The following is a 27,950-nucleotide window of genomic DNA, read 5'->3' as shown; positions in this document are numbered from 1 at the left end:
TCCACCTCCGCTTGCAGCGTCTGGGAGCCGCAGCCTTTAAACCACGTGGCTTCCGGACGCTGCAGAGAAGGAGCGCGGAAATCACAATCCTTCTCAGGCCCCGGAAGAGACGCTGCGAAGCGCTAGTCGTGCGCTAGTGGCGTCATTTCCGGGGCACAACGTGCGGACACAGCGCATCCGCTACGTCAAGATGGCAGCAGCTGTGTGGAATGGCCACCGCCATTTTGTGCATGCAGAGCGCGTACTAGGGTTAGGGGTGTGTGGAAGCACTGCCCCTTCCTAACCCTAGTACGCACTCGTCGTGTACTATATGGTGGTTTGTAACCCGCCTAAGTTTTCTTAGATTTAAGCAATAATATGTGATATTATTATGTCCTTCAGGTTCACTCAGACTTATGGAGAACTTATCATAGATAGTTCTTGGCAAGATGTATTCAGAGGAAGTTTGCCATTGCTTTCCTCTGAGTATAGCCTACAGCTGCTGGTATTCCCTGGAATCTCCCCTCCAAGTACTAAACAGGCCTAGCTTATTATTACTTATTACTGTACATATGCTTCCAGGTGAAGGGAGAACCAGACTCAATAAAGAATATATCCACATTGCAGAATTATAGTAGTTCGATAACACTAATGGCCTTGAATCCATCTCATTGAACCCTATGGTTTATAGTTTGTTGAGATACTTTGCTAGAGATCCCTAATACCCTTTACTGAACTATAGCACAAGATATTATCTAGCACTTAAAAATCCAAGGATTCTGTTAGCTGGAGCCATTGCAGTTAAAGTGGTATCAAACTCCTTTGTTTCTATAGTTTAGCTACACTAAAAGACTGCAGGAGTGCCACCGAAAATAACAACTCCATTTCAAGTTCTCCTTTGTAGGGAAGGCACTAAATTGAATAGAACTCTAAATCAGGTATTTTCCTGAAAAGATTAGCAAGACTTTTTCCATCGTTGATGCCAGTTTATGTTAAATTGTCTAAAATCTTTTGGCTTGTTTCTAGGTACATTATGACTTTGGCTTGAGAAATATATTATCAGTATTGAGGACCTTGGGAGCAGCCAAAAGATCAAATCCTGAAGATACAGAATCTACTATTGTAATGCGTGTCCTGAGAGATATGAATCTTTCTAAGCTGGTAAGCATAAAATGGCTGTACACTGATAATATCTGTGGAAGCCAATCTCTAGGTTCCTCTGCCATCAAGGGTGAAGTAGATGGTGATTTGGTGTTAGCAACCACTGTGTTTTTGCATGGCAATGACCTGCTTTCCTAGTTCTCTGGTGCCTTCCCAGGAAAGCCCAATTCCTCCAAAGTATGTTAGGTGTGGATGCCAAGTATCAGTAGCCTCATCCAGAGCTTGGATAGGGGCATCAGGATGGCATGGGAAGGGATGGAAATGTGGCTAACCAGATAGCTAAAGACATTGGAACACTTGTGAATACTGAATCAGGAAAGGAAGAAAGAGAAAGAAGAAAGTGAGAGAAGAAAGGAGAAGAACAAAAGTATGAAAAATGTTAGGAATGAGACTAGAGCAATAGTCTGAAGGAAAGTTGGGGGTATAAGAGACTAGTAATAGAAGAGACTAGCTAGGAGGACAAGAAAAAAGAAAAATGGCAATGATGCATACAGGAAGGAAGAGAGAAAACAGGAATGGAAGAAGGGAGGAAGGGTAGAGGCTAGAGGACAGCAGAATAACAAAAGACAAAAACAAAAACACCCTATAAGAGAAGGGGAAGAAAGTACTGAAATATCTGTTGGAGCCGTGTTCATGGCTACAGATCCAGGTTACTTCAGGTCTCCCTTCCTGGAAAACAAGCATGAAACTCCGGACATGGAAGCATCGTTGCTAGTGAGAGTTAGTGGAAAGGAGGATCTTTATGGGTTCATTTGGAGGTACAGAAAAGTAAGATTTTTCCCCCTTAAAAAGAATACTAGAAAGATGATTCAGTCTGATACAGGTTGAAAGAGAGAAAATACTTTAGTAATTCTGGAAATAAAAGGACATAAAGATCATAATTGTTTTCCTGTGGTTTGCTAGTTGGATAGAGGGTGCGAGCTTTAAATACTGTGTTTTCCAATTTCATCATGGTGCTATATCTTTATGCTTGTTAAAAAACTGCTTTGCTGTATTTTTCTGTCTATCATTGGTATAACACATTTTAGTTTTTACTGTTATTTGCATGTTAACAATAATGGAATAAGTCTTAAGAAAGGATTAGTGTTTGCTTTATGTAAATTCAGTATTCTTGTATAATGGGATGCTGAATGGGAAAGGAAATTAGAATAGTACATGTAGTAAGTATATTTTAAGAAGGGTGAAGAGACATTAGTGATTAATTATTGGAAGAAGAAATGGAAGAAATCATTTATTTTAGGATTCGTAGAATAGTAGAATGTAGATAGTTGTGTCCTCTAGAAATAACTATGATTGCTTTTAGAATTTACTTAATTTTAAAATATTTTAGAGAAGGAATAGAGAGAATAGATAATTATAATCACAAACTGGCAAGTTGGAAGTCACTTGTGAACAGCGTTGCCAATTTCCGGGGAATTCCATGGGATCCGGGGAATTTAATTAATTTCTTTCTGGGGATTTTGACTGAATATTCCTGTAAATATTGGGGAATTCTGGGGATTTTGGATTTTGGTAAAACATTCTGGGAAATATCGTCAAAGCTTGTTGGCAACACTGCTTGTGAACCCTTGTCTTTATAAGTTAGTTTATTAAGTAGTTGTTTGGACATTATAAGTGTAGATGTAGCAATGTATTTGTCTTGTTTGTAACCCTATATGTGGTTTTATATTATAAAATGTTTTTGTGCTTGAATAAAAATATTATATAAAAAAGAAGCACAATTCCTTTGTTTTAAAATCTTTCAAAGTAACTTTTTCAACAGATAGTTATATTCCTTTTCACTTGCTTTAAAAAGCTGGGAATGTCAAATCCCCATTCTGTTAACCAGCTAGTAACTATTTATTTTCCTGACTTCTTTAGAGCCCCCTTTTGGCACTACTTAATGTGTTCTTACCCTGATTCTCTCTAAGCCACTTTTGCATGCCATACTTTTGTTAGTTATCCTTTTGTCTTGCTTTCAGTGACAGCTGTTAGCCAAATGGTTCCTGAAATGGAGTGTTTCACTCCCAATATATTTAGAATCAAGGCCAGCCCTATCTTTTGGCAGTGTGAAGCAATAACCTCAGGTGACAGACGCTAGAACTCCCCTGCTATTCTCTTCCTGTCTTGTATTAAAATAGATTGTAGAGCAGGAACCAAACCCATTGAATATGCTCAAGTAAATTCCAAATACCAGTCCAGTTTGCTTCTGTATGTGGGATGTGGAGATGGCAACGTACTTTTCCAAAGATAGCAAAATATCCTGGTTTTGCTCCAGCTATCAATGAAAGTTGGTGGACTTTACTATGTATTTTTTGTTCTTCAAAAAACAAAAGCATTTCCTCAAACATTAGGGATGGACCAGGATTCCTTTACCACAAGTGTTCAGTTTCATTTTAAGTTATCTGTGTCTTTTCCTTTCTTGCCTTGGATATGCTCTGTTTTTTCTTGCATTATCCTTTCTCTTGCCTACAAACATCCCATCTTTCCTCTTCAGGCTATTGAAACTGGAATTTATTCATGAATGTTGTCAGTAGTGCCATGAAAATGTGTGCATACTGACACTCTTCTATGACGTATACAACTGTAACTTCAGAAGGTATCATTATTAGGCATCTTCATGTAAACAAGCATGATAGGAAAAGAAAACAGTAACCTTTCTTTTTCTTTTTCCTTTTCTTTTGGCATTGCTAGATTGATGAAGATGAACCCTTATTTTTAAGTCTAATTGAAGATCTTTTCCCAAGTATTCAGCTTGACAAAGCAGGCTATCCTGAGCTTGAAGCTGCCATTAGCAAACAGGTAATGCTAGCAAACATGTATATGCTGTTTCTTCAGTTTGATTGAATTAGTAACTGAATTAATTCCATGAGAAGTTCTACGAAATGTGAATTCCCAGTGCAAAAATAAAAATGTGTGGGTGCTTTATCAAAAAATTAATAACCATACCAGTTAGTGGATTCTTTACATCAGTTTTATAAGTATATTTGTCAGATAGGTTATATTTGGGCATAAAAACATCACACTCTGAAACCCAGAAAACTTATGCTAAAACAGGAAAGAAAAAAGAGCACATACAAATCCATGGATGCTCAATCTCCATTATATACAATAGCCTGGTAAAATGGTGTCCCTTATATAAAATGGCAAAATTAAGGTTTGCTTTCTGGAATTTTAAAAAATATTTAAAAACCACGGTTGATTAAAGCCTTGGATGCAGAATTGGTGGATAAAAAAGACTGACTATAATTAAAACTCCATTTTAAATGTTCACCAGAGCAGAAACGCTTGTGGAAAGGCTAAAACATGTGGTGAATTGTGAACAAGAGGAGCATAGCAAAGGGGAAATGTCTTAGATTACTTCACACATGACCACATCTGCAGTGAGAATGCATCTTTATGCCACTGGTTGGTCATGCCTTCAGTGGCCCTCTGGAGTCAACTCTATTATCTCACTGTTCAAACATCTCATATGATAGAAAAGATTGGAAGAGGGCTTCCTCACGCATTCACAACATTGTGAGTTGTAGCCTCAGCACAGTTGGAATCGCCTTATAAAGCAGGTGAAGTCTTGTATTTATACCTTCTCTTGAGCTTTCTCCTCAAAATCATAGTCTGGGTAGGTAAGCTATTCAGGATGGCATCTTGTATGTATGCTGTTCATAGAGAATGCCTCAACACAATTTCTGTGTAAAGGAAATAGTTAATGGTGTGATTCTTGGTGATCATGACAGGTTGAAGAGGCTGGCTTAATTAACCACCCCCCATGGAGGCTGAAAGTTATCCAGCTCTTTGAAACACAAAGAGTGAGACATGGCATGATGGCTTTGGGTCCTAGTGGGGCAGGGAAAACTACTTGCATCCACACACTGATGAGATCCATGACAGGTATGGTACATATTTGTGATTGTTCACAGCAGAAACAGCAAAAGAATCTTTTAATTATTTATTTGGCTTATATTCTTCCTTTCCCCCAGGACTGGGATTCAAACAAGCTTACAAAGATTAAAAGAAATATAGATAAAAACAGATAAAAATAGATGTTAAAGAAAAAAAGAACAAAAATTAATGAAGCTGAGACACATTTTTGAAAATTGTGTGAAGGTACTATTGATTTAGTAGAAGGGCCCCTTCTTTCTGTCCTTCCATTGGCAGATGAAGACTTTTTTTATTGAGACAGAGGCCCAATATAGACGGGCAGAAAGGAGCGCCAAGACATTGCCCCTTTCTGCCCCACACCGAGGCCGCAGCAACCAAATGCCGCAGCCTCCGGGAGCCTGAAAAAGAACCCGCTCCTGGAGGGTTCATTTTAGGGTGCATACGCAGTGCCATTGGCGTCCTCATGCGCACTGATGATGTCTCTGTGGCGCAGCACCATTTGGGCACTGCGCCACATGTATGTCATTATGGTGGCCCCCGTGTAGATGGGGGCACACCATTATGGCACAGTAGGGCTTGGGAGCATGTGGTTGCTCCGCACTCCTAAGCCCTACTTTCAGCCCCAGAACAGCACTTGTTGCTCATTTGTATTGGGCCAGAGTCTCAGAACTGAAGGCTTTTGAGGAAAGGGCTTGTACGAGGGTGTTCTTTTGTTTTAAATCATACTGTTTAAAATGTTTTTAAAATCCTTTTCAGGTGCATGTTTTAAATTGTTGTAATATTGTTAATAGTTTGTTTCAATGATTACGATTTGTACATTTTTAAAAATGTATGTAGTGGGTGCCTATTGGTTCAAGCCTACAATACCATCAAGCCTACAGTACCATTTGCAGTCTGTACCCTGGCTTTGTATTTGTTTTCATTTTTTAAAAATAAGGTGAAGAAAAAAAAATGAAGGAAAAAAAGACTTGGAACAATGCTAAGGAAGATCAAAGAAGAAAGTGCAAAGGCAGGCTTACTGCTGAACATAAAGAAAACAAAAATAATGACCACAGAAGTTTTACACAAATTCAAACTAGACAGTGAGGAAATTGATATAGTTAAAGAGTCCCCATTCCTTGGATCAAAGACTGATCAGAATAGGGACTGCAATCAAGAGATCAGAAGAAGACTAGGAATGGGGAGAGCAAGTATGAAAGAACTACAAAAGATCCCAAAAAGAAAAGATATACTACTGAGCAATTAGAATAGTACAAGCCATTGTATTCCCCATTAACATGTATGGATACGAGAGCTGGACAGTGAGGAAAGTGGGTAAGAGGAAAATCAGTTCATTTGAAATATGGTGCTGAGGAAGGGTGGTGAAGATACTGTGATCAAGCCAAAAGATGAACAAATGAGTCCTTGAATAGATCAGTCGGGAAGTCTCCCTGGAAGCCAAGATGACAAAGCTGAGGTTGTTGTACCTTGGCTGTGTCACAAGAAGGCATGACTCACTGGACAAGGCAATAATGCTAGGAAAGCTGGAAGGATGAAGAAATAGAGGAAAACTGCATGTTAGATGGATGGACTCTATTAAGGAGGCCACGAGTATGAATTTATAAGACCTAAGCAGAGCAATGAGGGATAGGGAGTCTTGGAGATATCTCATCGACAGGGTCGCCATAAGTCGGGACCAACCTGAAAATGGTTAACAACATCAAGAAGAAAATGTAAATCTGTAAAAGCATATATATGGACAAATATTTTAAACACACACACAAACATATGGCTCACTTGAAGAATGAAAGGAAGATCAAGTCTGAGAGCTGATTCAGCATGTAACCTAGAATTTCTGTGTAAGAAGCAGGTTGTTCATATCTTATTGGTAAAGTACTACAATACGAAAACTGATGTACAAACCAGCCTTTTCTAATCTTTGGTTCCCAGGTGATGATGGATGGCAAGTAGCTTAGAATCCAAGTGGGGATAGGCTGGTATACATATATTGATTTAAGTCTTCTTTGTAATTAATTTGCCATTTTGTCTCCAACTGATGCCTATGCTGGACAGGGATAATAAGAACTGTTGTCCAACATATCTGGAAAGCATTGGGCTGGGGAGGCTGCTGCATATTTATAAGTACTCTTAATATTTCCTAGAAATTCAACCCACTGAAATTAACTTGACTGCCAAATTCAATGGCTGATGATCAACCCATTAGTATGATGCTGTGCTATTCTACCTGAAATCATAATTGATTTATATTATAAATTGACTTTTACAGACTGTGGGCAGCCACACCGTGAAATGAGAATGAACCCTAAGGCCATCACGGCACCTCAGATGTTTGGACGTCTTGATGTTGCAACTAATGACTGGACAGATGGGATTTTCTCCACTCTTTGGAGGAAAACATTGAGAGCAAAAAAAGGTATTTAAAATCTGGGTGCAATGCTTTCATATATAAAGTGTTTATAACCATGTTTCCTAATTTAACAGAAATTCCTTTTGATTTGGAATGCTGCGAAGTGGTCCCTCCAATTGATACAATATGCATTTTAACAAGCATGCAGGTTGGATCCAAAGATGTCTTTAATGCCACTTCATTTTCTGTCCTGACAGAAGTTTTAGAAGTACTACTTTTGCTTTTGAGGCTGATACTCTGTTGGGTCTAGGTTTGTCTGCATGTTACTCAACTGCATAACCTATATGTCTACAAATAAATAGTTATCACAAAATAACACAGCTTTCAGTCTTTTCCTCACAGTGCAACTGATGCTGTAACAGTTGTCCTGTGGCAACATTGCTTTGAGACTCTATTGAGCCCATTATTAGATCAGCAGAAATTACTCAATGAGGTTGCTTTATTTCCTTTATTTCTTTATTAATTATTATTTTATTTACTTATATTCTGCCTTTCTTCCAGAATAGGGACTCAAGGGGGCAAATAGCAAATTTAAAAACATACAACTTAAAAACAGTAAAAAAGCATTAAAATGTATGAATATCACATTTCAGGAACTATGTATTAAAATACATTAAAAATGCTATATAAAATTTAAACTTAGAATTACACAGTATTTTAAGCAAAATGTTTGTCAGTCTGAAAAAGCCTGATGGCACAAGAATATTTTTATCTGCAGCTGAAAAAAGAGCAGGGACGGGCCTCTATAGAAGGGAGTGATAGAGCCTGGGAGCAGCCACTGAGAAGGCCCTCTCTCTTATCCCTCCAAATGAACCTGTGGGTGACGGAGCAGAGAGAAGGGCCTCTCTGGATGATCTCAACATGCTTTATGTCCAGAGCCTTACAAACTCTAAAAAACCTGACCAATAGCTTTTCAGTAATATATTGTTTACTTATAGGAACTGTACTGCCTCCATGAAGATGGAATGCCCATTTTGAGCTTGAGGATATTGTTGGAGAAAAGCCGAAATAAGGTGTTTGTGTAACTTGTGTTCAATGAGCTTTTTGTTTGTTTGCCTGGGGTTCTCCAAATAGGTCCACAGTAACGGTGGAGTAGTTCAGGCTGAACTTCATGTTTGTATGTGTGTTTGAACCTGAGTATCACATAATCATATACAGTGTTCACCATAATAATGTGTGTCCTGAAGCTCTTAGTCATATTTTCTTCTTTGCAAGGATGGCAGAATATTTTTGTTGATGAAGCATGTTTGATGATTTATAAAATGCTTTGTGCACATATATATATATTAAAAACAACCTTTTGGTTATAGGAGAGCACATTTGGATAGTTCTTGATGGTCCCGTTGATGCAATTTGGATTGAGAACCTGAATTCAGTGCTTGATGATAACAAAACACTGACTCTAGCTAATGGAGATCGGATCCCTATGGCACCAAACTGTAAAATTGTCTTTGAGCCTCATAATATTGACAATGCTTCACCTGCCACCGTGTCAAGAAATGGTATGGTGTTCATGAGCTCATCGGTTCTGAACTGGAGTCCCATCCTTGAGGTATAAATACTTTCATAAATTCAAATTCCTTATTTTGTTAATATCAGTAGATATGAAAGAGTCAGTTGCCCTCAGATAATTTAAAACTAGTTTTTGAAGTCCACTTTAAAATAGTTTGTAACATCCCATGATCATGCATTTATTTTGTTAATGTAAATGAGAGTTTGCTATCTGAGGGAAAGGGCAATGCATGGATGATTTATCCTGAATTCCTCCTGGGCTTGCTGTGTGTTGTTTACACAATGAAGGACCAAAACCCTGAATCAGGTCCAAAATGTCTTCACAAGGCCTGCACCAATTTTCGCTTCCTCCCCCTAATCAGCATTTAAATAACTCACCTGTTGCTGCAGGTTTTTGGCTCTTTTTGCAGCAAAGATGACAGGTGCCTTCACTTGCAGTTCCTGTGAGCCATCTGGCACTGCTGCTGTGGGTGCAAATCACTCTGAGGTCAGAATGAGGTGCCCAGTATCAATAACATGGCACTTTATTCTGACTCCAGCAGTAGCGCTGCGAAACAAACAGGGACTGTGTGGGAAGGCAGCCTCTTGTTGTTTGCTGTGAGAGCCAAAACTCCACAGCAAAAGAGAGCAGACAGGGAGGGAATTTGGGGCCAGAATACTCTGGGAAAACCCTGGAGCATTCTGGCAAGTGAAGATGGGGCCCTAGGTAGTATCTTCAGTGGTTTTGGTTTTCTTGGCTTGCCAAGCATTATCCCTATCATCTTAAGAAAAGAATGTGCTGAATTAAACTTCTTTATCCCTGGTCAATGGTAGAGACAAGCCATGTACTAGTAACTGTCACATTGGAGCACTGTAACTTGATGTGCATGGGACTGTTCTTGAAAATTCTTTGAAAGATTTAAAATCACAAATAATGTTTCTGAGGTGAAGGCAACAGGATGTGTCTATTATTATTTACTTGTGTCACTAGTTTCTCATTAGTCTTGGAAGCCAATTCAAGGTACTGTACTGGCAGTTATCTTTAAAATTTTAAGATGACTGGGTTCCATGTGGCTTTGGGATTGACTTCTCTCATATATCTTCTCCCACCTCATCCCAGTTTTTAGAGATCAGATAAATAGGTGTTGCTTTCCCAGTAGGAATGTTAAGATTTGTGAGCACTCAGGGTATGGACTTCTGAAGAATTCAAGTGTCATACAGTTTCTCAGCTCATTTTAGCCCTTACCGGATGCTGCCTCTCCATGTAAAAGACTATCACATACAAGGGGAACATGAACATGCCTCCTGCACCCATGTTACAAGCACCTGTCACTTTCTCCGATCTCAGCACATGGCATAAAATTCTGAAGCAGCCAGCCATGCTATGTAGACTTTTCAATACAATTAGGGACCCTGTGCAATGAGAGATCTGAGCATATGAAAGAGATTTCAAAAGTATAATGTGATGACCATGAGTGTGTAGCTAGTGGTGCAACTTTACTTCATCTCATGTTAGTTCTTTGTATATTTTTGGGTCATTTCATAAGTAAGACTATATTATAGCCACCTTGAGTCCCTGTACCAGGAGGAAGGTTGGGAATAAATAAATAAATAAATTTGACAGCAAGTGTGGTATAGTGGTTTGAGCACTGGACTAGAATTCTGAAGACTAGGGTTTGAATCCCTGCATAAGTAAGACTATATCATATTGGGAGCCAGTAGTGGTTTGAAGACTGGATTAGCACTCTGAAGATCAGGGGTTGAATCCCTGCTCAGCCATGAAAGCTCACTGGGTGATCTTAGGCAAGTCATCCTCTATGAACCTCAGAGGAAGCCAATGGCTAACCCTCTCTGAATAAATCTTGCCAAGGAAATCCAGTGATAGGCTTGCCTTAGGATTGCCATAAATTGGAAATAACTTGAAGGCATGCAACACACAAGACTATATTATCTGCTCACAATTGATGTGAGATGAGTTGTAAGACGATTTCAGAAAGACTACCAATGATATTAATTCCTAAGCTTGGATTTAGAATCAGTTTGCCCACATTTCAGGCCAACAAGCTGCAGGATAAATGTGCATCCAAATGTGGTGAGCTAAGTTCCGTTGACAGTAGATGTAGTTTTGGAGGTTTTTTTTTAAATACCTTGTAAAAGTTTTGAATTATTCACTTACGTTGACTCCCCTAACATTCATTTGTCTCTGATGATTCATACTCTACTCCGATCTGATTAGTAACACAATCTTGTAATATCACATTGGTTGTGTGAACCTTCATTAGCTGGTATTTTCCAGTGGAAAAAAATGGCACTAAATAAGGTTGAAAACTAGCCCTTTCTCTATTATGAAAAGTCACACTATTGATTTGTCTTGCTTGTAACAGGGTTTCCTGAAGAAGCGCTCTTCACAGGAAGCTGAGATTTTACGACAGCTGTATACAGCATCTTTTCCAGAACTATATCGATTTAGCATCCAGTCTCTGGAATACAAGATAGAGATGCTGGAGGCCTTTGTGATAATGCAGAGCATTAATATGCTGCAGGGCCTTATCCCTTGTAAGGTAATTGTGTATGCTTTTAAATTTTTGTTTTGCAACATTTTTTTGTTATAAGAAATACTATCTAATGCCAGTTTCTGGATGTGCAAGAGCAAAATGTGTAAATATGTCTTTAGAATAACTATTCAGGGATTCCAGATCAGAGCTAAAACACAAGTTTGCATGCAGAAAATTCCAGAGAATCCTTAGTCTCTCCTGTTTATCATCTAGGTCTAAATCCAATTGCCTAATAATCTAGTGAGCACCTGTGATGTAGTGATTTAAATGTTGGACTCTGGAGATCACGATTCAATTCCCTGCTCAGCCATGAAAACTCATGGGGGGACCTTTGGCAAATAACACTCTCTCGGCTGCCCCCCAAAAACTCCATGATAGGGTCACCTTAGGGTTTCCATAAATTGGAGATAACTAGAAGACACACCACAACAATCTAGTATTGTTTATTATTGCTGTATTGTCTAGTATTGTAGAAATACTAGTATTCTAGCACTCTAGCAATAAACCCTATTGCTAGTTCAAACTAGAGTAGACACATTGAATCAATTCCTCAGTTATAAGCATTTATATCATTTCCCTAATTATGTACACACTGAAAGCATAATGTAGAAAAATGACATTCTGTGCACATGTTTTTGATTGAAAAAGAAGAGAAATGCCATTTTATTCCACAGTTCCACAGAATTAGAATAACAGGGGCATCACTTGCTCTGGTTCAGTGCTCTAATAGCTGGAAGAGAAAGTTGCAAACATATGAAAAAGCACAATGCAATAATTTTTGTTAGTAAAGTGCACCAAAATTCTGGTTTTCCTACAGCAGACTTGCTCTGCTTCCTTTCTTGAAATATGCACTGGTTTAACTTAGAGATAAAGAGAGGTTTCATCAACTTTTGAAATCCAATGGATTTTCAAATTATAATTTTTTAGTTTTGACATTCAAGATTTGTGCCTGCTATTGAATTCTGCAATAAAGATTCAATCATAGTCAAAATTTCTCCATTTTATGTTGGTAGAATCAATTAAGATGATACAAAAATATTAATTCTGTTGCAAGTAAGCTGTTAATACTGTCCAGTATTGAAAGTTGCTGCATTTACTCTCAAATACTTATAAATGTTCATTGCTGTATTTCTTACACTGCTGACTTCTAATGCATAAGAACATGAAGGTAGAAGGCACAAATAATGAAAGACAAACTGAGCAGGCACTAGTTATAAGTGCCTGTGATATTTAATTAAGCTAAATAGATTAGAAAACTGGTCTAAAACTAATAAAATGAATTTCAGTGGGGAGAAATGTAAGCGACTACACTTAGGGAGAAAAAAAATGTAACACACAGTAGATGTCAAAGGGATCTAGGAGTCCTAATAGATCACAAGTTGGGTCAACAGTGTGATGCTGCAACTAAAAAGGCTAATGTCATTCTAGGCTGCATAAATAGAAGTATAGTGCCTAGACTGAGGGAAGTAATAGTACTACTCTATTCTGCTTTGGTCAGGCCTCACCTGGGGTACTGTGTCCAGTTCTGGCACCACAATTCAAAGAGGATGTTGTCAAACTGGAGCATTTCCAGAGAAGGGCAGCCAAAATGTGAAGGCTCTGGAAACCATGCCCTTTGAGGAGTTACTTAGGGAGCTGGGTATGTTTAGCCTGGAAAAGAGAAGGTTAAGAGGTGATATGATAGAGCTTATTTAAATATTTGAAGGGATGTCATATTGAGGATGGAGCAAGCTTGTTTTCTGCTGCTTCAGAGACTAGGACACAGATCAATGGATGCAAACTACAGAAAAAGAGATTCATTCTCAATTAGGAAGAACTTCCTGACAGTAAGACCTGTTAGACTGCAGATCACACTCCCTTGAAGTGTGGTAGAGTGGAGGTTTTTAAACAGAGGCTGGATGGCCATCTGTCAGGGTTGCTTTGATTGTATATTCCTGCATGGCAAGGTGGATGGCCCTTGTGGTCTCTTCCAACTCTGCGATTCTATGATTTCTTTTCCAGAGGCTTTTTGAAATAAAAGTGAAAAAGAAGTAAATGTATCTAATGCATATCACCTGTCAAATCATGACTTTTGTATAGCAGATATTCTCAAATTGCAATGGTCAGAAAGCACTACTGTTAAATCTTGTCTAATATTCAGTCTCCATTTCAGACACTGTCAAATAGTGAGTTGTCCTGCATGTCAATATACTATCAAATGTTGACTATGTCCACAAATTATCCCAAGAATATTTCAGTTCTTTACTAAGAACTCTACTGTTTATATATACTCTACAAAGACCTACTTTCACCATCTGTAGACCCATTCAGAAATGAATGGCCCAAACATACAGGCCAAAATAAAGCTGCTTTGGTTTACTTTGGAGGTATGCTATTTAAATGACACACTCATCTTAAGAGGCCAGAAACTGTGCCAAAGTTATGTTCCAGTCCTTAGGACTGGAGCATGGCTTTGGCACAGCTTCTGACCTCTTAGGATGAAGGCATCATTTAAACAGAATACCTTCAAAGTGACCCGAAGCAGCTTTATTTTGGCCTGTCTGTTCAGGCCCTCTGTCTTCAAAATGTTTCTGAGCTCTTAATAGTTAAATGACTACAAGTCATGATGTGTTGCTACTCAGGAGCAGGGAGGAGAAATGACAGCAGAATTCCTGGAAAGACTGTACATCTTCTCCCTGATGTGGAGTATTGGAGCACTGTTGGAATTGGAAGACCGTCGCAAGATGGAGCACTGGCTTCGTGGCCATGAAACAATAAGACTTGACCTTCCTAATATCCCCAAAACAAGTGAAGATACTATGTTTGACTACTATGTTACAAATGATGGTCAGTGAACTAAAGAGATGTTGCTGTGTGTAATTATATACCATCCTTGGAAAGATTAGCATGTGTAGAAGATAAGTCAAGCTGATTCTTCTCAACATCCTTGTTGTTTACTGACTGGCTATCCATATAATGTGGAAGTTCTTTTAAAAAAGCAAGGAATTCCTTGATGTTATATCATGAGGACAATCAATTGTTTGCATCTGAGAATTTGATTCCCCAACTAAACAATTTAAGGGGAAAAGTAGTTGCTTTGATGGACCAGGATATATAGGATGTCCTGGCTCTGTAGTTGCCTTAATCTCTCCCTGTCACCTGGTCCTTTGTTCCTGAGCCATGGCAGCAGTCTGCACAGGCATTTTCCTGAGCCACTTAGAGTATCTGCCACCGCAGGTTGCTTGCTTTGGAGGTCAGAATGAGGTGGCTAGCATCTGTTCTGCTTCATTCTGACCTGTGACAGAGACAGAGACAGACACACCAAAAAGATCAGTGGGGTGTCCTTGCATAAAGCCACTGAAGTGCAGCAATGGAACACTGGATATTCCAGGAAGATTAAGAGCAAAAGGTTTTTTAAAAAAAATCTGTTGTAAGGTTGTTATGCCCTAGTTCTGATGTGGAGCATGCAAGATATTGTCCAAACTGCTTGCACCTGAACTGGGGTATATGCATAATCTGAAAAGGATGTCACAAGAGTAGGGGGAGGGGGGAATGAGCTTTTTAGCATGTTCAGAGAGGGCTTCAGTTATGCCTAGGCAGGAGCCAGAGGAAGCTTTGCATTGGCTCTGCTGAAATTCTAGATTCCTGTGGTGTATTTCTGGAATTAAATTACAATGGCTTGCTCTTCTGGGCAGGGAAATGGATGCATTGGAACACTTGTGTTGAAGAATATGTCTATCCTAGCAGCAGCACTCCAGAGTATGGCTCTATCTTGGTGCCAAATGTTGACAATGTGAGAACTGACTTCCTTATCCAAACTATTGCAAAGCAAGGCAAGGTAATGTTCTATTGTTTTATGTCATGATACCATTGTTGGAGGGAAGGGGTCAAGAGTTCTAGGGAGGTCCATTTTGTTTATTGAATTGTATATTAGTCTGACATTTTTTATATCCTTACATTAGGTTTGTGAATTTGGTTAAGTTGAAAGATAGTTCTCTTTTTACTGTTGCAAAGTGTGATTTGTGACTAATTAGGGATTTAAAGTTGGGTCTTCTAAATGCAAATGTAGACCTATCTTACTTCCAATATGCTAACTCGAGCATATCCAGAGGAGGGTGACCAGAATGGTGAAGGGTCTTGAAACCATGCCCTATGAGGAGAGACTTGGGGAACTTGGAGAAGAGATGGTTAAGAGGTGATATGATAGTCCTGTTTAAGTATTTGAAGGGATATCATATTGAGGATGGTGAAAGATTGTTTTCTGCAACTCCAGAGAATAGGAACTGGAACAATGATGCAAGCTGCAGGAAAAGGGATTCCACTTAAACATTAGGAGGAACTTGCTGACAGCGTGAGCTGTTTGAAAATGGAACACACTCCCTCAGAGTATGGTGGAGTCTCGTTCTTTGGAGGTTTTTAAACAGAGGCTGGATGGCTATTGGTTGAGGATGCTTTGATTGTGAATTCCTGGATGTCAGGGAGTTGGACTGGATGGCCCTTGTGGTCTCTTCCAACTCTATGATTCTATGATTGCTCTTCAGAAATGATCAGTGACCTTTCCTTCTGTCAGGTTACCTTGCCTAGAACTGATTAAACTGAAGGCAGTAGTTCAGTTATCTTTTCTACTGGTCATACTGCATGTAGAATACAATAATTTGTTACTGTGTGTAGTTCTGGGCATCCCATTTAAAGAAGGACATTGCTAGCTTTAGGACTGCAGCATCTGGTTGCTGTGGTCCCAGGACGATCAGGAGCTGAAAGAGAGAGAGAGAGAGAGAGGGAGGGAGGGAGGGAGGGAGGGAGGGAGGGAGGGAGGGAGAGAAACAAAACTTATGTTTATTACATTACTTTTCAGTTCTTGCTTGGGGAAAATAAAATCTAAAAATTTAGGAAGATGACCTTTTTTTAAAAAAAACAAAAAACAAATCCCAACGATTCACTCTGGGCTAGTATTTTAAAAACCTTTTCCCAAAAGTAACCATGATTTAATGAGTAAACATGGCTTTTAACACAGAAAGAGTTACTTTTATGTGTGCAAAAGGAATGTTATTATCTGCCCTTGTTAAAAGTAATGCATTATCAAGGTGCTACTTTCAAGCTACAGCGAGAGAAAGAATGGATCAGAATGACAAGGGCTCTAGAAATCAGTTCCCATTAGGAATGGCTGGAAGATCAGAATATACTTAACTTGTGGAAGAAAAGATTGAGGGGAGGTCTGAACTGTCTACAGTCTTACAGAAGATGAAGTTGGGGATTCTCTGATGCTCCAGTGACCAGGACTTGAAAGCAGGTGGAAGTTTCAGAAAAACAAGTTTTGGCTAAATTTTAGGAAAAGGTTCCTTAAAGTAAAGGCTGTCAAACTAGCTCCATTTTGTTTGTGGAGGAGCACACAACCAAATTAAATCAGCAGTGTTGTAAGGGCTATTGTATTTTATGTGGAAATTGTACTTTTACTTCTCCATTATTCGAAATGAATAATTTTGAGAATTGAGGCTTTGCCAATATTTTTGGTGCTCACATCCCCAAACTTATTTGAATTCTCTTCTCATCTTCAGGCAGTGCTGCTAATTGGTGAACAAGGGACTGCTAAGACTGTCATCATCAAAGGGTACATGTCAAAATATAATCCTGAAAGCCACATGGCCAAGAGTCTCAACTTTTCATCAGCAACTACCCCTTTTATGTTTCAGGTACTACTTAGAATTATCTTTCTCTAAAATGAAAGTAAAGTTAGACTTTACTGACAATGCACTGGAAAGAGATAATCTTTTTTTCCTCTCGAACAGTGAAGATTATGCTATTTTATTCCTTTTGATTTTAATGGAAAAATTGGTATCCCCCCCCGATATTCTCCCATTCCCATGTTTGGTGAAGAACAACATAATTTTCTTGGAATGCATGTCAACCTTAACAGAATGAAATCACATTCAGTTCTCCTTAAGACTTTATGGAAGAAAAAGTTACGAAGTACATTAGATATAAGCCATTAAAATAAAACTAATTGTTGTGGGGTTAAAAGCTATTTTGTGATTTTTCTTCAAAAATATTGTTTTGCTCCAAACTGCCTTCTAGAGAGTGCGGCAGCATCTCCATCACATTTTGAGATTATTCTGAACAAATGTAGGCCCTGGAGAAGCCTTTTTTTTTTTTTAAGCAGAAAGTGAACAAGTTGTGACCTCTGCTCACTTCTCATTGTTAAAAAAGATTTCTCCTTGTCCTAAAATGCCCAGAGAGGCTCAGAAACATAGTGAAAATGCTCCACGTTTGAGGACAAAACAACTATTTTTGGCATAGGATGGTATGGGTGGGTTAAGTGTAGGCCTCCAAAGTCTTCTTGAGGAGCAATGAGGTCTCCTAGCCTTCCACAGTTGCCTACTCCCGAATTAGTGGAACCCGCACTATGAAAATTGTGCCAGTGGGAACACCTTGGGTATACTGATGGAACACTGTTGTTGTTGTTCCTGTGGTGAGTATTCACCAGCCAAACAGTCAAATGGGGTTACAGTCATGGGAGAGACAAGGCCTGGCAAAGGGAGTAGCACATTTACGCTATAACATATGCCCTCTCAGACAGAACCTATGATCCTCCATCAACATTGCAACTGTACAGCAGCCCAAGACCAAATACAAAATGTTTACCATCTGTTGTTTTCAGTGGTGGAAGTATTTGGCATCTCACCCCATCAACAGCGCTTCACCCATGTTACCTCTTTCTTCGCTGACCAGCTCCCACATCTGTAGGTGGTGAGGGGGAATACAATGGATTGGACGATTTTAACATTAAGACTCAGTTGTATGCTCTTTAGGATTTTGTCTAGTTCTTTCCTCTCTGCCCTTCCCATTCCTAGTCTTCTCATTTCTTGACTGCAGTCTTCATTCTGATTATTGCTTGATCCAAGGTACAGGAAATCATTAACTATTTCAATGTCTTCATTGTCTAGGCTGAATTTATGTACATCATCCATGGTCATTATTTTTATTTTCTTTATGTCCAGCAACAAACCTGCCTTTACACTTTCTTCTTTGACTTTCCTTAGCAATTGTTCCAAGCCCATTATGTTTTCTGCTAGTAGTATGGTGTCTTCTGTATATCTTAGATCATTGATGTTCCTTCCTCCTCCTCCTTCCAAGTCTAAACCTGTTCTTTGAATGACATTTTCTGTACATAAGTTGAACAAGCAGAGTGATAATATACAGCCTTACATGACCTCATTGCCTACTGGGTGCCCTTCTGTTTCCCCATATTTTCTTCTAACAGTTGCCTCTTGTCTTATGTACAGATTTGCTATCAGGGCTATCAGATGTATTGGCATTCCCATATCTTTAAGAACATTCCATAGCTTTTTGTGATCTATGAAGTCAAAGGCTTTGCTATAGTCTATAAAGCACAGTCTGATTTTCTTTTGGAATACTGTACTTGCTATATAGTGGAATTATTTAACCCCCCCACACCCATTGTGAATACTGTCTGTGCTTGACGATAGGTTTTTAATATCCTGTTTCAACAAACCCTGTGCAAAATGTGTAGCTCTCATTCTGAAGGCATGAGGACACTACAAGTATATCTCTAAACAAAAATATTTATCTCACAGCGCACAATAGAAAGTTATGTGGACAAGCGCATGGGCACAACATATGGCCCTCCTGCAGGAAAAAAAATGACAGTCTTCATTGATGATGTGAATATGCCTGTAATCAATGAATGGGGAGACCAGGTCAGCTAACTGCTTTGTGTTTTACAATATAATATCTTGGTTATTAAATTAGGATAGTTGTGAGATGATTATTTCAGTGAGATTTTTGTTTAAATTGGAAATGTTTCAAATAAATGTTTGTTCTCCGATTAAGCTAGAAAAGAAAGTTGTCTGATTTGATTTTGATAGCAAATATCCTAGATTGGATTTAACAGTTTTACAAAGACTAAGGAGATTATCGCACCCAGGAATCCTGGTGGGAGAGATGCGGGATCTAAAAGACTAAAATGTATGTTATCATATTTACCTGTGTCCAGTTTGTAGGCAGCCTGCATCCACTCAGGCAGCCCATCTACAACCCAGACCTCTCCTGCAGCTTTTTCAAGAATAGAAAATCTCGTTCTTGAAAAAGCTGCAGGAGAAATCCAGGTTGCAGACGGATTGCACAGGTAGATATGGGCTGCCCATAGCCTGGACATGGATAAATGTGATAATATCCATTTTCATCTTTTAGATTCTGCATCTCTCCTGCCAGGATTCCTGGGTGCAATACTCTCCTAAGAGAGGAAGATGGAATAGCATGATACACTAAAATATGAAGAAATTAAGGGATCATAGATTGTCTCAAAATGCTTTATTCTTATTTGAACATGCGATGCTATATACCTACCATGTCGTTGCAGAAGTAATAAATGTATGTGATCTATGCAAATATAATTTTCTCATGAAATTTGTAAACCTAATATAAACCAGAAAAAAATAATTTCATCTATCTATATCGGTGTTTACTTTCTTTGCAAATATAACTTCACCCACAATCTCTTTCAATTTGAAATTATAAAATACATTAGTATACTGACAGTGGTTGCATGGGATTTGATTAAATCAAAACAAAAATATATCTAGAAGAACAATGGAGGTTAAATACTGGTGATGAAATTTGTGGCTATGTAAATATTGAAACTATAAAAAGGATTTCTAACATTGTTATTAAGGGCAGAAAATACACTCTTTTAACCAAGTAAGAAAAAAGAACCCTGTCAAAGTAGTATTACAGTGGGCCCTTGGTATCTGCTGGGGTTTGGTTTCAGGACCCCCCATGGATATCAAAATCCATGGATGCTGAAGTCCCATTATATACAGTGGGATAGTAAAACGGTGTCTCTTATATAAAATGGCAAAATCAAGCTTTAATTTTTTGGAAATTAAAATATATATATATTTTCAAACTGCAGATGGTTGAATCTGTGAATAAAAAATCCATGAACACCAACTGTACTATATAATAACATCCCCTCCTCCCAATTTGTTTTTGGAACCCTTTTCCAAATTCTGTGGAAGGCCTTGGTACGGGAGGCAATTTCAAAATTCAGTGAGAAGAAAGTAAAAGGTTAATCCATGAAGGATGCCAAGAAAAGAAAGTACATACCACCAATCCCATTCAGTTACTCCCAATAGATAACCTAAAGAACTTATTTTACAGGTCACCAATGAGATAGTTAGACAGCTGATGGAGCAAAGTGGGTTTTATAACCTGGAGAAGCCTGGAGAATTCACCAGCATCGTTGATATCCAGTTCTTGGCTGCCATGATCCACCCTGGTGGTGGGCGCAATGACATCCCTCAGAGACTGAAGAGGCAATTCTCTGTATTTAATTGCACCCTGCCTTCTAATGCATCCATTGACAAGATTTTTGGTAATGTGTAACCCATTTCTAACAATGTTGCTCATGTGTGCTCTTCACATCTTTTTTACTTAGATGTGGAATCCTTTTCTAATTTGAACAAAGAATTTTAGAAAGATATTATTTCTTTTAATTTTGCCTGTGGCAGGTATCCAAAACTGGTATTAGGTTTGGGAAGCATTCGGTTTCCAGAGAATATTTTTTTTACAATGCATCCACATTCTGGCTGTGCGTTATACTATTATGTGGATTGCATACATTGATGGTGGGCATGAGGTTTTGAGGTACATTGATATTTCACACTATCAAACTTGGTTTTTCCAGGTGTGATTGGCATAGGACATTATTGTAGCCAGAGGGGCTTTGTGGAAGAAGTGAGAACAACTATTGCTAAGCTGGTACCACTGACACGGAGGCTGTGGCAAATGACCAAGAACAAGATGCTGCCAACCCCAGCCAAATTCCATTATGTGTTTAACCTCAGAGACCTTTCCAGGATTTGGCAAGGGATGCTTAACACTATCTCAGAAGTAATCAATGACTCAAACGTAAGTAGCACATGTTGAAACTTTATATATTAGCTCTTGTCATCACAACCTTTTTTCCATTTTGGATATTTTTGGGAGACAACCAGTGTGCAGTTCTGTACTTGAGGTTACAGAAATTTAGGCTGACCCATAAATAATTCATTTCTTTGGGTACAGTGCATAGGCCTGATGAGTGATTAAATAAAATCATAGGCCTGTATAGATGGAAACATTAGTCCAGAATACTAGTGGGGGGAAAACCAACTTGAGAAGGGTAAAAGATCAGTGTGAAAGCATTTAGCAGAGGAAGAGTTAAGCATCACCTCTTCCTGTTAAGAGGCAAGCAACATTACACTGAAAGTGTTCATACATGAACAGCTGATGAAACTTAATACAAGCACAGAAAACAAAAGGCACTTTTAGAATTATGAAGTGATACTTATGGTAAGAGCCAGTGTGACATAGTGGTTTGAGTGTTGGATTGCAACTCTGGAGGTTAGGGTTCAACCCACTCAGCCATGAAACCCACTAGATGAACTCGGGCAACTCACATGTTCTCAGCCTCAGGGGAAGGCAATGACATACCTCTTCTGAACAAGTCTTGCCAAGAAGATCGCTTGATAGCTTCACCTTAGGGTCGCTGTAAGTTGGAAACTACTTAAGGGCACAGATTATCAACAACATATGGTAAGCACATATTGTTATGTAGGTCTTTTAAGCTGTTCATAACAATTGTCGATCAGTCCATAGACCCAGGGAACTAATCAAATATATAGGAATTTCTCAGGCAAAATCATGTCTGAAATATGAAGTGATGAAGTGACCAGTGCCTGCAGCCACCTTAGTCTTTTCAATGATGCCCTTGGGATCATATCCCGTATTTTTTCACTTGTATGGAGTTCATCGACTCCTAGGAGGAATACACTTGCCACAACACCATACTGGAGCACATCCAACAGCTTTTCAGAGATGAATTCTAAGGAGAAATGATTTTGAAGCTAAAGATGCCTCATCTGTAGTGAAAAGCTACATTCAATTTTGCTTCTGTTTGCCTCTGACCAGGTGCTCATAAAACTATGGAAGCATGAATGTAAACGTGTTATTGCTGATCGTTTCACAACTCCAGATGATGTGGCTTGGTTTGATGTGGCACTGGCAAAACTGGTTGAAGAAGAATTTGGTGGTGATAAAAAGGCACTAATAGATCCCAACATTGATGCTTATTTTGTTGACTTCTTAAGAGATGCACCTGAAGCAACAGGTAGAAAGCTAAATTGAAAGCAATTTCTCTGATATAAGTGATAAAAGAATATAAATGGATATTGGATTGGGCAGTTTGATAAAATGATCAGTAGGTAATGGCTGGCTGGACTGGAGAAGTGAAAACAATCATGCTAGCTGGGGGATTCTTGGAGTTTTAGGGGAAAGGTTATTTTTCTGAGTTCTGTTCCAACCTAGACTACAAAAAGATAAAAAAGAGAAAAAGTTCAACGTGGCTGCTGATAACTGGAAAGAATTGCCATTCAGAATAGTGGAAGGACAAAATAAATAATGGCAATTATTTAAACCAGGGGTCGGCAACCTCTGGCCGGTGGGCCGGATGCGGCCTGCGGAGGCCTTTCAACTGGCCCCTGCACACTCCTGCTGCCACCGCCGCCGATTGTGGCTTTTCGCCGCTCCAGGCGCCACCATTTTGTTTTTCAATATGGTGGAGAAGTCTCGCGCGACCTTTCCCGTGGTCATGTGAAAAACAAAATGGCGGCGCCTAGAGGCGAAGTCTCATGTGACCACAGGGAAAGGTCACGCGAGACTTCGATGCCATTGGCGGCAGCCTCTAGGAGGCCTGTTGCCGTGGCTGGGGCCCTGTTACAGGGCTCCGACGGTGGCAGCGGGCCTGTAGGAGGCCTGTTGCGGTGGTCAGGGCCCTGCTACAGGGCTCCGGCGGTGGCAGCGGGTCTCTGGGAGGCCCATTGCTGTCGCTGGGGTGCTCCAACAGGGCTCCGGCAGTGGCAGCGGGCCCTCCAACAGGGCTCCGGCGGCAGCAGGAGGCCCGTTGCCGTCATTGGGGCCCTCCAACAGGGCTCTGGGGCCCGTTGCCATCGCTGGGACCCTCCAACAGGGCTCCTGCGGTGGCGGCGGGCCTCTGGGACCCCATTAGGGACCGGCAAAGAGGGGGAGGCCTCCAGCGCTGGTGGCCCCCGCTGGCTTTTTTGCCAGCCTCTGACGGGGCCTGGGGCCCCATCAGGGGCCAGCAAAGAGGAGGAGGCCTCCAGCACTGGCGGCCCCTGCCGGCTCTTTCCCGGCCTCTGACAGGGTCTGGGGCTCCGTCAGGGGCCGACAAAGAGGAAGAGGCCTGGCCCCCGGAGGGTGGAAGCTTCGCCCCCTGGCATGCTGCTCCGCCCCCGGAGGGTGGAAGCTCCACCCCCGGCATGCAGCCCCACCCCCGGAGGGTGGAAGCTCCACCCCCCGGCTTTGGCCCCCCAGTTGTCTGAGGGACAGCAACCCGGCCCCCGGCTCAAAAAGGTTGCCTACCTCTGATTTAAACATACATTTATATGAGCTTCTTGGGGCCCTTTGGTGACAACTTTCATCTACTGTTATATGTCATTTCTTTCTGTTTCTTTTCCCATTCGCTAAAGATGAACTTCTCTCACCACTAGCATATGAAAGATTAATCCCAGGAACAATTATTCAGAATAAAGTCCCACTAGATTCAATGAGACTGTGCTTAGAAATTAATTGATGTATGCTCACATGAAATCATCTACCCTTGAATTTAGTGGTACTGACTTCCAGATGAGCATGCATGGATTTGAACTCCAGACTTTCTAGGCCAACATGGTTAGTAACCTACAAAACATACAATATATAGGGGAATGAAAACAACTGGCTTACAGACCGGCCATAAAGTCCAGCATGGGGATGGAGTGTGTGTGTGTGGGGTGGTGGTGTCTGCACGATGCACGCGCTGACTCCACCCCCATGCTGCCGTGACACTGTGTGCCCCACCACATGGCAAGCAGCATCACAGCGCTCCTCAGGTGCTGCATCCAGATGACGCAGCACCAAAAGAGCACAGAAAAGCCAAGGTACCAGTGGCTATGGTGCCCTTTCCACAGCAGAGAAAGGAGCTGTTTTTTTGCAGCTCCTTTTTGTGCTGTGGAAAGGCCAGATTGGGGTACTGGCATGCGGTTGCCATGGCCCTGATCTGGCAAAGAAAGAGGTGGCAAAGAAAGAGGTGGCTCTTAAAGGCGGTCTGTACAACTCCCAAGTGTATGTCAGATACTGTCTTACAAGTTGCTTGATTTCATTAGCTCTATAACTAATTACATGGAAAAGTCAACAAATACCTGGAATGGAGAAAGAATGTGATTTCCCCTCCTCACTTTTCCTAAAAAGGAACACATTTTATTTCCAACTAGGTCTGGAGAAGGACAAATCTCTAAAAGGTAAGCTGTAGATGCCTGAGCCAGCCAGAATTTAATGATTTTCTATTTTTTAAAAAACAACGGGCTTGAGTTCTGCACTTGGCTGTGCATGTTTAGTTCCATAGAAATCAATGCATCTAAGCATGTCTCAATGTTCACAAGATCAAGACCTTTTTATTTTATTTTGTAAAACTGCAATGCTTTAAAACAGCTGTAGATAAACAGAAATTACTTAAGCACCTAGCATGCTCAGCGCTAATATTACTTTCTTCTTGACTAGTGATACCAAAGTCCAACAAAGCTGCAAATTAAGCATCAGTACACTGTGTAGCAAATGTAAATAATTTGGAAACAAATGTTCTTCACATAGGAAAAAATAAGTTAAAATATTTCTCATAAAGATATATTTTTTTACAAAACAGAAATCCTTGCGATCTTTGACGTAATTCCTGACTGGCATTGTAAAAGAGACTTTCCTATGTGAGAGAAAGTAAATAAGAATTCAGTAGTCTGTGTAATTTTGCAGTATCAAAAATTTATCAACATTTTTAAAAAATAGCATGAAATGCTTGATTCAGCTTGAGATGAACTTAAAGTGTACAACTAACTAGTGCTAGCATTTTTGGCATGTTTATAAAGCTACTAATTGTTTTCATTAATTGTCTCTTGGAAGAAACACTAGCAGCTTTTATGTAATATATATATGCTGAAAAAAGTGTGCTTTAACATTACATAATGAGATGACTAAGGACCCCATCACATGGGGTAAAAAACTGGCTTACCTTTCCCAAACTGAATTCTAATTTGGGAGGCAGCCGGGTCCTATCATACATAAATTGCTGCTGAAATCACTGCCCAGATCCAGCCCAGGTCAAAGCCATGCCCAGATGCCTTTTTGAAAATGGAAGCTTCCAGCTTTACAAAATGACCACCAAAGCATCTCCGTGGACCCAGGCTGTATCCAGGTGGTGATTTCAGTGGCGATTTACATATGATAGGACCTGGCTGCTTCTCAAATGAATTCAGGAAAGGTAAGCTGGGATTTTTACTGCATGTGATAGGTCTTGCAGAATTGTCCTGTCTTCTACTTATAAAGTAATCAAGAAAGAGCCTTTATTTTTCCTGCAGAAGCTATGTTGTTCCATGCTGCCCCAGTGTTCATTAGCTCATTGCAGAAATTCTGGAAAAATGAGGAACAAATAAAGTAAAAATGAACATACTAATTCTTTCATTTGGAAGGGAACTACAGGCACACAATGTGAACAGCTATAGAAAAGTTTCAGGTTGTTGGAAAAGTTCATTTTATTGTCTCTTGACCATGAAGGTAAAAAATTAACGTGGTAAATTGAGCTTAGTCTGTGGTATTGATTACCATTTTCTAAAAAGGAATGTATGTGAATAGGTGATAACACATTAACAAGTGTAAGTAGAAAGCAATTTTTTGAGTCAAGATGGGCAGAAGGATAAGTTTCATCTGATACAGTCAACAGAATGCCAAATCAGAAGAAGGAATAACTTCATTCACATTCCTGTTTAGTCAGATAACTCACTAGATGGAGGTTCAGAAAACAGCTTAATCTCAAACAAATTGTAGTGGAAGCATATTTCACATCAAAATGGTAAGACACAGTTCAGCACAGGGCCTCCAAGAATCTTCCTTTTCCCTTGAAGATCACTCACATCCTCTCTTATCCCCATCTTTCTTTTGGGGCTTGCTAAAGTGTAAAACCGCATCTTTTGAAAGAACTAAGACAAAAGAATTAATTAAAAAAGTATCAAAGAAAGCAAGTCTCAACCTTTATAGTTTATGAAATTGTGAACACCTGGGGAAAGATGGAAGAAAAAATGGTTCACCTTGTTCTCCTTCTTTCTGTTTCCCTTTCCCGCCTTATCTTGGGTCTCCATCTCTCTCTTTACATAACATGTGCAAAGAAATCTTGTAGCATCTTTGAGACTGTGTGAAAGATGTTGCATAAACTTTTGTAGTCTATGAAAGCTTATGCTACAATGTCTTTTCACACAGTCTCAAAGGTGCTACAATATGCCTTTGCATACTGATATTTTAGACTAACACAGCTATGGACTATCACACGGAGGCAAATTGGAGGCACACTGGTTAAATCTTGTGCAGAAACGGGATTTTAAAATCGGCTTTTGTGGGTTATTTTTAGACGTGTTGGTGTCAATGAGAAATAACGTGATATTCATCTGAACGCCAAGTCAACAAAGCACACTGTTGCAAATAGGGGTTGTTTTTTTGTGTGCAAACTGTATAAAACTGCACTAGCTGTTGCCTTGTTGCATGAATGTCTATAAATCCATATCATTATAATTAATGGTTTACCACTTATATCACCCAATCTAAATTCTCTGTTGCTGCATATGTATGCTTTGCTACAAGAAGAGGGAAAAATATTTGTAACAGAAACTTTCTCTGCAATCTCTCTGTCTGTATATAGTTATAGATATATCTGTATCTAAATAAATAAATCTTCCTTTTGGCTTCTTCTTGTACTAGAGCCAAAAGCTTTCACAGAAACTGGTGATTTCTCAGCAGACTGCTTCAATTTGAAGAGACAGCCTGTCTTGTTGAGAATGAGAAATGTTGGAAGCACTCCTCATAGGTCCACAGTATAATCAAACTCAGCGGACCAGTTAAACAAGTACTTAAAACTTGTTAAAATATCCTATGAATGTCACTGGGACTGCAACAATGCTTAGGATGCTAAAGCTAATATCTCCAATAAACCACAACGGAGCTAAATATAAGCATTTGAATATATTTGTCTCAAAATCAAGTCAATATTATTTAGTTTCAGTCATCTCTTTTTTTTTTTTTATTGTGCTCTGGCACAATAAGGCAACTTTTATCCATAGGACTGTAAGTAGCTTCAGCCTGGTTTCAAATTCAACCATGTCAGACCTCTGTTCTGGCAATCTATTGAGGCAGGCCAAAAACAGGCGGTGATAAGCAAGTAGAGTGAACGAAAGAGAGATGGGATGATCCTTCCCACTGCCAGTATGTGATTTCTGTGGTAGGTTACCCCCCAAAGAATTATGGCCCCTGATAGAAATATGGCCCTCAACAGAGAAAAAAAGGTCCCCTTTGCCAACTCTACAATTATAGTTGCTATCACTAGGTTTTTCTAGATTGGTCTAAAGAAGTGTGAGTTCTTATAGCTCCTT

The 27,950-nt window shown here is 39.7% G+C and overlaps 1 protein-coding gene across 1 annotated transcript in view; it reads left to right on the top strand.

The window, feature by feature from the left end:
• DNAH5 (dynein axonemal heavy chain 5) overlaps window positions 1-27,950 on the top strand; it is a 158,754-nt gene that overhangs the window by 73,593 nt on the left and 57,211 nt on the right. Inside the window, exons 39-51 of the mRNA XM_089516460.1 lie at window positions 1,006-1,140; window positions 3,814-3,921; window positions 4,854-5,007; window positions 7,265-7,411; window positions 8,716-8,957; window positions 11,281-11,457; window positions 14,073-14,277; window positions 15,126-15,268; window positions 16,986-17,120; window positions 19,023-19,145; window positions 20,608-20,821; window positions 21,134-21,357; window positions 22,399-22,597. Coding sequence (XP_089372586.1) covers window positions 1,006-1,140; window positions 3,814-3,921; window positions 4,854-5,007; window positions 7,265-7,411; window positions 8,716-8,957; window positions 11,281-11,457; window positions 14,073-14,277; window positions 15,126-15,268; window positions 16,986-17,120; window positions 19,023-19,145; window positions 20,608-20,821; window positions 21,134-21,357; window positions 22,399-22,597 — 2,206 coding nt within the window. The remainder of the gene's footprint in view (window positions 1-1,005; window positions 1,141-3,813; window positions 3,922-4,853; window positions 5,008-7,264; window positions 7,412-8,715; window positions 8,958-11,280; window positions 11,458-14,072; window positions 14,278-15,125; window positions 15,269-16,985; window positions 17,121-19,022; window positions 19,146-20,607; window positions 20,822-21,133; window positions 21,358-22,398; window positions 22,598-27,950) is intronic.

This window comes from Sceloporus occidentalis, unplaced genomic scaffold (assembly GCF_023333645.1).
Source record: "Sceloporus occidentalis isolate IW3139 unplaced genomic scaffold, rSceOcc1.0.p SCAF_3, whole genome shotgun sequence".
Lineage (NCBI taxonomy): Eukaryota > Metazoa > Chordata > Lepidosauria > Squamata > Phrynosomatidae > Sceloporus > Sceloporus occidentalis.
Note: the sequence above shows the minus strand (reverse complement) of the source record. Positions and strands in the feature narration are given on the sequence as shown.